The following is a 14,440-nucleotide window of genomic DNA, read 5'->3' on the forward strand; positions in this document are numbered from 1 at the left end:
ATAGGACATGCTCTCTAACACTTTAAATCATTTTGACAGTTACTTTTAGACGCTCTGCTGCTTGATCAATGTCATTTCTTGGAGCAAGTTGTGGTCTAAGACCGAACAAAGAGGAATCATCATCCTGTTCTTTTCAGAAAAGACATCAGAGAGTAATATTTATCTCCTCCCAACTCAGCCCACACACCCATGTTTAATGTGCCACGTCTCTTTCCACAGTGGGGCTGTATAACTAGTTTTCTCCCATAGTCTGTTTCGGTTCAGTATTTGCCCCCAGTGAAGTACCATAAATCTGTCTAAGACAGTAAGATACTGTCCCCTGCACTGTACCATCTGGGTGCGTATCACACATTAATGAATTTAACCTCCTAACACCTGTGAGGTAGACGATAATCTCGTTTTACAGATGGGAAACTGAAGCAAGGAGGGAATATGTGGCTTGCCCAAGTCACATGCAGAGTCTACGGAATATCCGGGACTGAAACCCAGATCTTAGTCCCACTTGAGTGTTTTAACTAAGCAACTTTCCTCTTTTGGTTTATGTCTCATCTGAAAGATGGCACAGAAACAGCACAATGACACACCTTCCACCAGGTGACTTTGAATTTAAACATGAAGCAATTCAAGTTGCCCATATTTTCTATGTGGCTCCTCAGTTTATTGAAGCTATTTCTTCTAGTAAGGTTTTTGTTCCAGCTTCTTCTTCTGACAAACATAATTCTACAAACAGTCACAGGAGTAACTTTATTCATTGCAGTCCCATTTAGTTCAATGTGAAAGTCATTGCTAAATTAGCAAGAGTGCAAAAAGAAATGGTTATAAAAAAGGATAAGGCTAATATCAATATTTTCCCTGGTATGAAAGTCCCCCATTGAGAAAGTTCAAATCTATCTTCAAATTCCCTCCAATTTACGGTTGAAGTTGGCAATTATCCCTTTCCCCATATAATTTCAATACAAACGTCCACTTGCAGTGGCAGAGTATTGGAAACAGAACACAGTCTTTCCAGAATTTGGCATTACTGGGAAGCAACACTCACAGTTACAGTTGCCTAACACTCCCCAGAGAACCCCTGATTCTTGGTTGTTTTAAGCTTTGCCAAACTTTAACTCTTCCAGCTGAAATCTTCTCTGTTTTGGTCTCTGTCTCGCATTGAATTTTTGAAAAATCTGAGCGCAGGGCAGCCATTTCCAAGGAGGAGGCTAGGGGAAAACAGGTAGTTTTGCCATGGCTTACAAAAATTCCAGACTACTATTTTCAACAGCTCCATGATTTGGAGCAGAAGTCTGAGATTCAGTGGAGGGGGTAGGCTTGCAGTCAGGGAGGTTCCTTTTGCTTTCCCCATGAAAATCCCCCCAGTTCTAGCTGAGTTATAAGCTTTTAAAGTCCCCATTAGCACATCCACGGTAGGATTTTTTCTATACTCGTTTCACCTATTTCCCAATTATACTGAGCAAACTCCCAGGCTCTGCCAAACTTCCTGTGTTTGCAAGCCTTCCTCCACCAAAAATACCCTTGCATCGGGGGAAAAGTATATTGGGCTGAAAGCCAGGAGACCATGAGTTCCAGACTCACCTCTTTCAGTGACTGATATTTACTTCTGTGCAATGCACAATGCTTACTATTGAGCCAGGCCGCATTATGCCAGGAGGAAAAGAAATATAATTCCTCTCGTTTTACAGATACAGTAAAAGTTTGCACAGGATCACTTCTAGCAGAACTGGGATTTCTTCAATATGGTAGATGAGAATATTACCTGCACTGCTTTTCAGAATGAATTTGCTGAATTTATGTGTTTGGTTAGGTTGTCTGAATCCACTGCTCTAACCAACCAGACAACACTCCTTACCCAGAGCCAGGAACAGAACCCAGGAATCCTGATCCACAGCATTCCATTGCTGTCTAGCAAATCGCTGTGCAGTTTACGTACGTTGTAAGCCTCTCAGGGCAAGGAATGACTTTTTGTTATATGTTTGTACATTACCTCACACAGTGGGGGTCCTGATTTATGACTGGGATCCTTAAACACTACAGCAATACAAATTATAATCAATCACCACCACCCACTAGTAGCAATGTGGTATCACATCCCCACCTAGTGGCTGGTTCAAACAGAGTAACAGCCTACTACTGGTACCGAGCTAAGAAAGTAACTAAGGGGCAGAGATATGTGCTGAGGTTCTAGATTCAAACTTAGCCTTTGGAGAGAGTGGAGAGGAGCAATATGATTATACATAATGGAACTTTTCTTTTTTCTTTTAAAAAAGATCAAGGAAATTCCATGCAAAATAACCCCTATTAAAATAAGGGCAACGTTGCTAAGTCAAGCACTGAAAAGTTAGAAAATGCCAGATTTACGATTGCCTGTGTAATCTTAATTTGGTTCCCCGGTCCATATGCATTATGCTAGTCTTTAATTACATGATCCCATGCTATTCCCCCCCAGGACTCCTGCTCCACTGAGTGCACAGGATGGATGGTAAACAAGGCAGGTGGTTAGCTGAACTTGTCACCTGCATTGTGGCTGAGCTAGGTGGGGATTAAGCAGGACAGAAGTAAGGCTCCTTGGGATCCCTTTAACTGTCCATATCCATTGTTCTTGAAAAAAAATCCCAAATGTTTGCTCTAAATTTAGTATTTTCTGGTTTTGTTTGGGTTTTTAAAACAGCAATTTTCCTTTTAATAATAGGAGACTGAGGTTATTAAATTAATTAAATACTACGTTTCTTCTTCTTAAATTACGTAATGTTAGGAGATTGGGTTTTCCTAAGCATTTAGAGGACTATTATCTCTGTGATAAACTTTCTTTTATTGTATAGAACAATTCTGGGAGAAGATATGAACCATTTTTGAAGATTATAAGAGTGCTCTGTATTCCGTTTTAATTTTCTGCTCTGGGTTCTGCTTCTGTGCGTCAAACACTTACAATTACATTTGTGGCAGTAACTGACAAGATGGGGTCATGTCTGTAGCAGGAAAAATGTATCATATTTAAGTAAAAAGCTTTATAATTTTCCCTGTCATAGCTACTCCCCGGATACAGGAGACGATTTAGTTATTGCTTAAATCAGAGTTTTAAAATCAGCTAGTGAGACTACAGGAGTACTTTTTCCTACAAAGATTAGATGGGAAGAAACATGTCCTTTTACTTCATTTTGATGAAACCAAGCCTTCTCTTAGGTCACGTCTGAGGGATATGAATGACAGGACATAGTGATAGGGGAACAGATGGTCTAAAGGACAATCTTCTGGAAGAATGCATCCACACTGATTTTCAGCGAGATGTTTTGATATACTTTGGAATTTCACTGTCCATTAATAAGAATATATTTTACAGACACCTTGCGCTGGAATGTACACAGTTTTAAAGCTTCCTTGTAGCATTACTTGATAGCTTTTTTCCTAATACTGGATCAAAAATCATTTGAGGTCTTGTACGTGACAAATTATGATTGTCCAGAGTAATTACTTGTCTTTATTAACAGTCAATCAATATGATTTTTATTTAAAGTACTGAGATTTTCCTCAGACTTGATTTTTGTGATGGGGATTTCTGCAAAACGAAGTGGCTGGCTATTGTGGGTGGCCGAAAGGCCTCTGGGCTGGACCCGGGATGCCATGAGTTGGCATAACTGCACTGTTTGATGGTGTTACGGACTGACTGACATCAGCTGACAGTCCGGCCAGCTCTGTACCCGAGGTGAGCGGGTCCCCCAGGGAACCACAAGGGCTAAGATTTTTAGCTTCCCTCTGAACACAAGCCGTAGTGATTTTAAGGAGGGGGAGGACTTGGTTTCATGTCTCCTACTCCAGCACACGCACGTCTGAGAGCGTCTGCGTCCCTCTTCTTTTCTCCTTCCCCTCCTGTACGTGATTTCAGTCTCTGTCCTCTCTCCTTTCCTTGTTTCTGTTCTTGCCTCCCTTTGGTCTGCGCTCCAGCATCCCCTATTGCCAGCCATGAGCACCCAGACATCACGAGCCGGTGGGGAGAGCGCTGCCTTCCAGCGTCTGAGCCTTGCAGGGAACTCCCTGTATGCTCGTTTCAGGTTCAAAGTTCAACCAGGAATACAGGTGCCTCCCCAGTGGCTGCTTGGAGGGCGACCCCTCTTGCCCCATTATCCTCCCAAATCCTCTGGAATGGGAAGCTACCAATCGATTCCTCTCCTTCCACCTTCCGTATCACTGGCCTGAGAGACAGCAGTACAACAGACCCTATCACTATCCTGCCTCCCTTCTGGTTCAACTCACATTCTCCCCAGTCTCCTGTCCTCCACCTGCCCCTATGATCATCTGTCCTCTCTGTAACCCTTATTTTCCCCGCCACTCATATTTCCCTGCACCTCTCCTACTCCGCCGCACATTTCCACCCCCATCACTCTCCTCCTGCCCCCCACATTCCCTCATCGCCGCACCCCACATCGCACTGGCTTTGTTACAGGACACACCTCTTGTGCCTTGTCTCTTGCTGGGGTCTTCCCCACACAAAGAGCTCTGCCGGGGAGCAGTACTGGGTGTTTATGGCATCAGGGTCGATCATTGCTGGTCACTTATTCATCCCCCCAAATATCAAACAGAGTGTGAAGGTTTGTACTTTTAATCAGTGCTGACGGTTCCCTAGGAGCAGAGAGGAGACCATAAAATACCCCAGCCGGTGCAGAGAACAGAGTTCTATGTGGTACTTATGTAAAGGCCTGCAGTGCGGAGCACACACTGCTATTAAACAGGCATATTGCAACCACGGCGAGACACGATGCAGGGAAAATAATCATCCTTCTATTTTTTTTAAATAACAAAAATCAAACAACAAGAACAGAAAAGAGTTGGAGCATCTCAGCAGGAAACAAACCTTTGGCACCGGCCGAGGATTTGGCTATCCACACGTTCCCCTCCCCATTCTCCTTCCTCTTGTTGTAGGAGGCCAGGAACACTTCCCTTTCATCCGTCCTGGAGTTGTTTATAAGATGGCGAATTCCATTCTGCGCTGGAGCCACTGGAGTCTTTAGGTTAGTTGGATAAATCATATATGATTCTGGGAACCATGTGCAAGATTCTGATAACTCAGGGCTCGTCTTGATTAGCCTAGTTGGAGAAGATAAACCAGCCCATTAGCCTTGCTAATCCTAGAACATGCCAGCTCCCAAAATAATTTATACGTATTAAATGCAGGTTATCATTAACATGAGCCTTTTTCCTGCTAGTGAATATGGTTAATGCATATTCAACAATAATAATACTGTACGGTATATATTTCTATTAACTTGCTGAAAACAGTCTTCTCTTTAAAGCTGCTAGAGGAAAAAAACAGTAGGACAAAATATTTTTTAAAAACCAGCAAATATTGTAATACTATAAGACTGAGACTTGGGTAAATTCCTCTCTCCCCTAAAGATGTTTTTGAGCACTTACCTTTCTAAATAAACTTTGTTACAAATAATTGATCTAGATCTTTCTATTTTGTCTTTAATATTTTTGCCTTTTATCATGAACTGGAGTCAAATATTCTGAAATGATCAATAAACAAATGGTTCCACATAGCTAGATATTGCACAGCATCCACACAAAGCTTTCTGAGAAACCAGCAAAGACTTTTCATTGGGAATCCTGTGTGCTAACACAGAAGCCCCTGCAAAAGTTGCTGTGCGGTGGAACTTGATTGGGAAAGATGAAGGGAACAGAATGGTGAACTAGGCTATTCAGAAACGTAATTGTCTCCAAATGGGAGCTATGTATCCAAGCCAAACCCACTGATATTAAAGGGAAATTTCCCATTGACTTCAGTGGGCTTTGGATCAGGTCCTTTGTCAAAATGGCTTTATTCAGAGTCTCAGGGGATTTTTAAGCAATTAGTAGTGTTGGTGACCCCCGGGATTAAAAGGGAAAGGCAGCTACAGCTTTAGAAAAGACAGGCATTGACCCCAAAGTACAAGCTACATAGAAATAATTTTGTGAATCTCAATGAATGGTCTTAAGTAATCTGCTCTCTGGCACTGGGTGATTGTTTACATCATATCTACATAGAAGGGCCTGGGATTTCTAGAAGGGATTTTTTAAGGAACGTAAGCCATGCAGGCCCAAGGTGCACCATTGTATACAAATGACTACGATGGGCGAGCTACAGAATGATACTATACATTACGTAAGTTAATGTAGGCCCTGCAGCCTGTCTCTTGTATGACAGTGATGTCTTAAAACAGTTTGACCAGACCAGCAGCTTTGAAATGAACACGCTCTAACAGAAGCAGAGTTCAGTCCCAAGTCATATAAACCAACTCAATATTCCATCTCCTTAACAAACAGAAGCACATGCACCACTCCTTGCAGGAGACATTGGCATTGCTGATTATTATGAAACTCCATCTCTGAGTCATCTCTTGTGAAAGAGATGTCTCCTGGCATTCACTTGACCAAAGGATCTGCTTAGCTAGAAGCACATTAGTACTGCAAGTCTCTATAAAAATGAACAACAGAAATAGCAGAGTGGAACCAAGCTTTAAAAATATATCTACCAGGAGAAACAGATAATGTTGTAGTGGTTGTTTCTTTAGGTCCACATTTTAGGAAACAACATCATCTGCTGCTCTTGCATTCCCAACTTGACATGCAGCACCATTTGCAAGCGCAAACAACAGAATTACACATACAAATGCTGCTTGCCCATGAAAATCAGGTCCAGTATCTAGAAACTGAAATGCTATTTGGGCACACAAATGATTGTGAAGAAAAAAAGCAGATGCAGCTTCTGAAGATTGCTGAAGGGCCCCTGAACAGAAGGCCTTTAAAGGCAAATTTTGGTGCTTTTTCTCAAGCATCATACAAAACACACTTAATATTTAGTTGCATTAGAAAAAACATTTCTTCAAACACACTAAAAGGTTTAAATGGAATCCTTACTTCACTAACGAAGCTTTGCGACAAAGCTTGTCAGCTCCCCTGTAGTAATTTACCAGCTGCACAAGTCCAGGTTCATGACCTACAAGAGGAAAGGGAGAGTTAAGAAACAAAACTTATCAATTAAAAAAAAAGGGGGGGAGGGAAGAGGGGACAGATTGCTAAAGAATCCTAGGAAAAAAGAGAAAAATTAGACTTCTCTGTTATACAGTCAACTGCATGATGCTGATATTGGGCCCAGGTTGCATCCTGAAGAGCACCTTTCTTAGGCTTGACCATTCTAAGTTAGGTTTTACTATTTGTGGTGGTAAGTCATATATGCCTTATATACTTCCATATTCTAGTGCTGGTTGTCATTCGTATATACTTAGTATTCCACAAATAGGCCTATTACTCAAATATCTGCAACGAACCAAATCTCCCCCTAATGTGACCCCACCTTGTTCTTACGACAGAGAGTAGCGATGTGCTATTTGCTTAGAATACCTAAAAATCCTTAGTCCCCTGAGGTTCACTAGCTAGACAAGTGTCTGTAAGCATTATCCACCTCCCTCCTGGCCACAGATGGTGGGGGACATTGTTTGAGCATTTGGACTCAAGAAATAATGCAGCAACTCTACCTTGTGTGTCTTGACAATTAAAATCAAATGTCAAATTATTACTTCTAAGAAATGTGCAGAATCTTTCATTTATTGGCTAGGCAACCTTGCTTTATCTGTCTTGGCTAGAAGTAAAGGGGTGATGAACAATGACAAGGGTCGAAGGCAGATTCAGTGTCAAACAGTCACCAAATGACTACACATTATTAATCCATCATGTTTATTAGGGCAGTGCCTATGGACCAACCAAGGACAGGGCCTCATTGTGAGAGACACTGTACAAACACAGGGTAGCCAACAGTCTGTCCTGAACAGTTTACAATCTACCATCTAAGAATCTAATTGCCCACCCCAGCTTCTAAACTTGTCCCCTCTTCCACAAGAAACCACCCAGCCAAAAGTCTTTCTCAAGTGGCTGAACCCATCCTCAAAAGCCCACAGATGCCCCTGACTCCTCTCCCGGCACGAGAGCCAGCCTGAGAGCTCAGGACAAAGCTCAAATATTGAAAATGCCCAGATTCAGTGGAAGCGTGCCCTTTCCCCATTGCTGCCCTGTCATCATGACTCAAGGGTGCCCAACCCACAGCGGATACAGCTGAAGAGAGGCTCCCTGCACTGAAGACCGCTCTCTGTTGGCACCTTTTCTATCTGATTCAGAAAAAGAAGAATCTGCTGCACACAGAAGGGGCAAGGGATGGATTTTGGGTGGCCAGACAGACAGCAGGTCACCCACTGCCAGTGGCCTGCTCCGCATGAGCTCCCTATGACAGGGCGCAGGGGCTGGGAGCAGAAGCACAGGATCAGTTGTTACACAGACACTTCCATCTTCCTCCAACCCAACCCTGTGGGGAAGGGGCTGTTACTTCAGGGCTAGTAGCCATTGGACTGGAACAGAATCCAAACTGGCTCCGGGGGCAGGGCACAGATTCCACCCACATAGCACACCCGACCAGACTGGGCTAAGGGTTTGCCCCTAAGTTGCTCCACAAATTAGAGACTGTCCTGAACAGAAATGGCACCCAAACCAGCTGGATGGACGAGGAGAGATTGGGAAGGGGCAGGGGTGGGCAGGTAATTCAATAAAAACCATGAGGCACACTCCAGCTGGATGTGCTTTAAAAGGAAGAGTATAAGACGCACGTTACTTCCATGCACGGGAACTAGACAAACTCACACAGCATTCGCAAAATAAGAAAGGGAAATACTGGTTTACTGGTTACTCTAATTCCATAGTTTTCAACCTTTTTTCATTTGCCGGACCCTGAAAAACTTCCAGTGGAGGTACGGATCCCTTTGGAAATATTAGAGACTGTCTGCGGACCCCCAGGGGTCTGCAGGCCACAGGCCACACTCTAGTTGTTCTAATGGCCATCCGAAAAACCAATGAGTGACTGACATACATGAGTAGCTTTTTAATCTTTACTAACTGGTTGCCCTGAAGCAAAAAATAATAGAAAAGGAAAAGTGAATGCCGGGGATATTGGCTCTGTTGGATGGTCATTCAATAGGAGCTACTGTTGGAAGAACTGGATATTATGTTCTAATCTTATTACTGTATTTTCTTGAAAAGAGGACTCCATTACGCACATTTTATTGTGTTACTACTAGAAGAGGTTATTCTAGTATTCTTTTTTGCCACTGTATTTATACATACACACTTTAAGATCCTTCAGTTAAAAGAACAGAACAGGCAAAAAAGTGGTGGGGGAAAGAGGAAAATACACAGCAACATGCTGGCGGGAATGTCATGGCAAGGGGAACTAGTCCTACTGGTAGGGAACAGACGCAGGAGCTATTTCAGGAACAGAGCCCCACATTCTTATTACAGGATTAGGGAGCTGTCACGATTTACTGAAATGAAAGAGAGATTCCAGTGCAGAATAATCCTCCTGACGGCAGCCAGGAAACACATTTCATTGCAGTGGGACAGATCCTTCTCACCAAGCACATGCAGATCTCTCAACTTCTGTGTGCTGCTCTCCCCAGTAGAAGGCTCTCCGCAGGATCAGCAATGACACTGCAATCTGTTCTCATCGTTCTTCAACCTCCCCAGGGATCCCGTACAACAGTGAATGCAGCCTAGGTCTGCCATAATTTCCCTCCCTCTTCCCTGTAGTTTTAAGGCCAGAAGGGATCTCTGAGATCATCCAGTCTGACCTCCTGCTTAACACAGGCCAGAGAATTTCACCCACTGATTCCTGCATCCAGCTCAATGACTTGTGATGGAGCTAGAGCGTATTTGTAGAGAGGCCAATCTTAATTTCAAGACTCCAGATAACTGGAAATCTACCACTTGCCTTGGTAAATTGCACCATCATTTACTAATATGTCCCTCTGATTCTGGCTAGTTTCAGCCTTTGCCTGCTATATTAAAGAGCCCTCTACTATCAGATATCTTCACTCCATGTAGGTAATGATTATTTTTCAGTGGAACACTCCCTCTGTGCTACGGAATGACCCCCTTCAAGAGGGGAAGGAAGTTCTAGGGGCAGTAGCATGGGTCCCTGGCAGAAATGCAAGGCTGTAAGAGAGGGTAGGGAGGCCTTGAGCTGGTGCAGATGCAAAGGACCTCCATGCAGATGACCCTGTTATCTTCAGAAGATCCCCTGGGATCTAGAGAGGGAGAGGTGATGAACCCTAATCTACAGGAAATCTGTAAGAAGCTTGTGGAGTTTGCTCCCCCCCTAGTTTTCCAGGGGGAGGGGGACAGAGAATGGGAGTGGTGGCACAGGGACGAAGACAGATCTGCCCATATGACTGCAAAACAAATATCTCCTATAGAAATGTGGCTGGCAAAAATAAAAGAATGACCTACTGCGAGCACTGCATTAACAACTGAACTCTCAGAGGAAAAACACAGCAAGTAAGACAAATTGGTTAAAAATAAACCATCCACCCCGTGAGTTTGGTAGTAGCCTACACACTGCCTCAGTTTTGCTGTATTCTCCCAGCTCATAATTCTATTGCTATGCAATCAAAGGTGACTTCCTCAACAATTCTGGCAATTTCAACATTTTCTTCAAATTTGTAAAAATCCCCCTCCCCCTTCTGTATCTAAAATTGTCATTTTGGGGGCTTATGCTGGTGGATACATATTAGTGAAACATAGTAATATGTCCTATCAGGTGTATGACTCCCAATATCAAACACCACAAATCAGTCTCCATTTCTTTTTAAAATGGGACACCATCAGGTTACATATTCTAGTTTGGTAAAACATATTTTTTTAACTTGTATTACCAATAATTCTGTAGATCATCCCAGCACAATTCTAATTAACACAACAGCTCAAGGGGAGTTTAGACTGCAGTTGGCCAGTAACTATAATTAGCTGTGACCTTGCCACAAGCCCTCATGGTAAAGGGTGGGTGCCTACATTTTGTACCCAGGTTGGTAAATCTCCTAGGAGAATTTTGTCAATGGCGTTAAAGCTTATCTATTTGCACCTAGTGTAGATGTGCTGCACCAGCTTACAGAGTAACAGCGCAGCTTACCACAGTTTGGGTCACCACTAAGGATGCGTTAAATAAAATCAAACAACAATCCGCTTTCAATAAACAAAAAAAAAAAAATAAACGTCCCAGTGGGTGAGAGCTTGAGGGAGTGAGGAGCAGCCCTCCCACAGGCCCCACCACCTCCCTCCCTTAGCATGTCCATTTCTAGACCTGCAGAGCAAAACCACATGGACTTGGGGGCCAAGGGGCAGCCTGTCACAGAGCTATTATGTCCCCAGGCCAATTTCCATGGTGTTTATTTTCCTGCCTCTCACATTAATGGATGGAGTACATGAGCCTGGGCACTAAACAAAGCAAGCACAGATCTGTCGCCCGCTCAAGAAAAAGTTATGGAAAGTTTTCCACAGGAGCACCGCTGAGTTCCACATCAGCCAGCCGATAGACTCTGAAAGGCCAGTTCTGAATGAGAAGTGTTTAAGGGCCTTTATTTCTTTGGTTCACACCAAAGTGAGAAGTTTGATTCTTTCCATTTCCCCAATGCTTACACAACCCTGTTTTAGCTGTCTTCACTGAGTCAGTCCCTTAGTTCTCTTTGATCCCAGGCAGCGTTTTCTGCAGAGTGTTACAGTATTCTTCTAGTGCTGTTAGCAAACACAAAGGGCAGCCCTGGATGAACCAGACCTTCTGAGAGCAAGATACTTGTATCTGAATACATCCTGGCTGGCTTAATTCAATTCTGACCATCTCCTGAAAAGAAGCAGACAACCATGCCAAATTCCACATAGAAGTTTTACAATGAGTCATCTCTCTGTTCATTGGGCTAATTTCAAAATAAATTCATGCAAAATCATAAATTAACTCAAATAGCAATAATAAAGGGACAAACTTTCATATAACAATCTGCCCAAATCTAATGTATAAGAGGATCTAAAAACGGATCAAACCACACCTTAGTACCACTTAGAGAATTTCCCAGTGTCCCCCTTTACAAATGACTCATCTTTTTTACATTAGGATATATATATATATATAAAATAAATCCTCAACAAAATACACTGCAGATCCCATTTTGATACCACTGTACTATTATTAAATTACTTTTCTCCCACAACTAAACAGAACTCATTTTCTCCTGTGAGAAAACTTGTGATCATATGGGGAGTTGAATGATAAACTATGGGCATAGGTTTGTCATACAAGCAGAGAGTTACATTTTATGTTAAATTTCCCCCCCCTTGAGCCATGTTTGAGTCAATCCTGATCCCAGCCCCACTGTCAAGATTTCAGAAAAGGGTGAGGAAGTTCTCACCAAACGATACCAACCATGGAAGTTCAAACAGGTGAAAAACACCTCAAGATAAAGAAATGTTAGCTATTTCTTTAAGGGTCAGAGGGCTTCCTGGAGAAGGGAACATGTGGGGATTAAAGATAAAAGCAGAGTGAGGGTCTCCACCCTTTCACACTTTGGGGGCTGGGGCAAGGGGCCCCCTGAAATCATTCAAGAAAGGGGGGTTACATTTTGTAAGAGCTAGCTGGCCTTGCTTCCATATCAGACTAGGTAATATTTCAAATAGCAATTTTAATTTAAAATACTGGTTGAATTTAAAATACTCGTCTCCAGCTGAAAATTGCAGCTATCTCATAATATAGCATCATGTTGCTGAGGTCTCTGATTTGAAGCATTCTTTCGTTCCTGTTTTCTAACATAAGGTACTGCTATAAGCAGACAGCAGTTCTAAAATTCCTCTAAGATTCCACAGTATAATGGAACAGAACCGTAAAAACTAAAATGTTTAATGCAACATCGATGTGACCAAAAACGTTAATACAGCCCCAAATAACTAATTTCTACAATTGGTTTCAGAGTAACAGCCGTGTTAGTCTGTATTCGCAAAAAGAAAAGGAGGACTTGTGGCACTTTAGAGACGAACCAATTTATTTGAGCATGAGCTTTCGTGAGCTACAGCTCACTTCATCGGATGCATACTGTATGCATCCGACGAAGTGAGCTGATGTATGCCCATGCTCAAATAAATTGGTTAGTCTCTAAGGTGCCACAAGTCCTCCTTTTCTTTCTACAATTGGGTAAGTTAACCTTTAGGTCATAAAAATGCTATATTTTAACGAAGGCTAACTTTAAAAATAAGACCCACCACCATAATATCTCTTCAGCTATGCTGCTGTACTTCCCGAAGGCGACCCCCCTGCTCCTGCCGCTGCCATGCCAATGGCCAAGTCCCTCCCCTGTTGCAGCAGACAACACCCAAAGCTACACTCTGCAGCACACGCTAGTCACATATTAGTTTACATTTCCCAGTATGCAAAAGCACATAAACGTACATCCCCAGAAACATCAGAGAACACCCCGTAATGGAAACAAATTACTTCGCACTAGTGATTAGACAATAAAAAGCACAGGTTCTGGCCCCCTCCACACAAACAAGCATTAGCATGTTGCATTGAACACTGGCCGATAAAAACCAGCTGTCTTGGTGGGCTGTTCATTGGCCTTGCCCTGCCAGTGCCGCTCTTCCTCTTACCCAGTCTCCCGAAGGGCAGCCTGTTCCTCTCCCCCAGCATCAGGTTAAATCTGGGGTTGTCTCTTTTCAGCCTCTTCCACTGGCCGGTGGACAGGAGTATTTTGGACACCTCAGCATAGATGCTGCTGTTTTCATCTCGTGCCACGAAGGTGTACATCGTTCCACGCGACACGAGCGGCCTCAGGCCCGAGCCGGGAGGCAGCGCGGTTTGCAGCGAACTAGAGCGGGTCTCCTCGACCCCGGCCACCGCCCAAGCCGCAGGACTCAGAGGAGGACAGCGGCGCCGCAAGGCATGCCTCTCGGCCAGACGCCTCCAGGCTCAGGGTTACAATCCGCTCGGGAAGATCAAAACATGGATCCCCACGCAAGCCCATAGGGGAGCACGGGCCTGCCCCAGCCGCCGGCGAGCTCCCTTCTGCGGCGGTGGACGTGGGCCAGCCGCCGCCGGGCAGAGCCTGGGGCGCTCCCCGAACCCGCCAGCGCCGCCTCCCTGGTCCCCGGGATCAGGCAGAGCCAGGCCCGCCCCGGGACCTTCCCGGCCTCCGCCCGCCCCCGCCCGGCTCACGGGCAAGGGAGCGGCACGGGAGCAGCGAGCCCGGCCATGCCCCTGGCGAGCTCCGCCCCCGCGCTTGGCGGCGCAGCTCGCGGGCCCGGGGGCGGGCCGGAGCCCCGAGGGCCGAGTTTCGGGGGGACCAGCGCCCAGCCCGGGGCCGCGCTCCCCGCGGGGGGACGCCCCCGCCGGCCCCCAGGCCCGGCAGCAGCCGCGGGGGGACGCTGAGGGGCGGGGGTGTGAAGTGGGGGTGGCGGCGCCCGCAGGCTCCGGCTGTGCTCGGCGCTGCACAAGGTGCGGGGGGGGGGGGCGCTGCCACTCAGCTGCCGGCCGGGCCCAGTTGGCGGGGCACGTCGGCAGCGCGCGCGCTGTGGGGCAGAGGGGGGGGGTCGCTGCGGCGCGTGACCC

The 14,440-nt window shown here is 44.9% G+C and overlaps 1 protein-coding gene across 2 annotated transcripts in view; it reads right to left on the reverse strand.

The window, feature by feature from the left end:
• Nucleotides 1-14,367, reverse strand: part of TTL (tubulin tyrosine ligase) — a 31,877-nt gene extending 17,510 nt beyond the window's left edge. The window contains exons 1-3 of one of the 2 annotated variants that reach the window (XR_007355556.2): nucleotides 13,483-14,367; nucleotides 6,892-6,970; nucleotides 4,847-5,079 (exon numbers count right to left, since the gene is read on the reverse strand). Coding sequence is in view for 1 of the 2 variants with exons in the window: in XM_048842312.2 (XP_048698269.1) it covers nucleotides 4,847-5,079; nucleotides 6,892-6,970; nucleotides 13,483-13,639 (469 nt within the window). In the remaining variant the exon portion in view is untranslated. The remainder of the gene's footprint in view (nucleotides 1-4,846; nucleotides 5,080-6,891; nucleotides 6,971-13,482) is intronic. The other variant, XM_048842312.2, reaches the window with a different exon arrangement.
• Between the last annotated feature and the right edge of the window lie 73 nt (nucleotides 14,368-14,440).

The sequence above is a fragment of the Caretta caretta genome, chromosome 3 (genome assembly GCF_965140235.1).
Source record: "Caretta caretta isolate rCarCar2 chromosome 3, rCarCar1.hap1, whole genome shotgun sequence".
Taxonomy (NCBI): Eukaryota; Metazoa; Chordata; order Testudines; family Cheloniidae; genus Caretta; species Caretta caretta.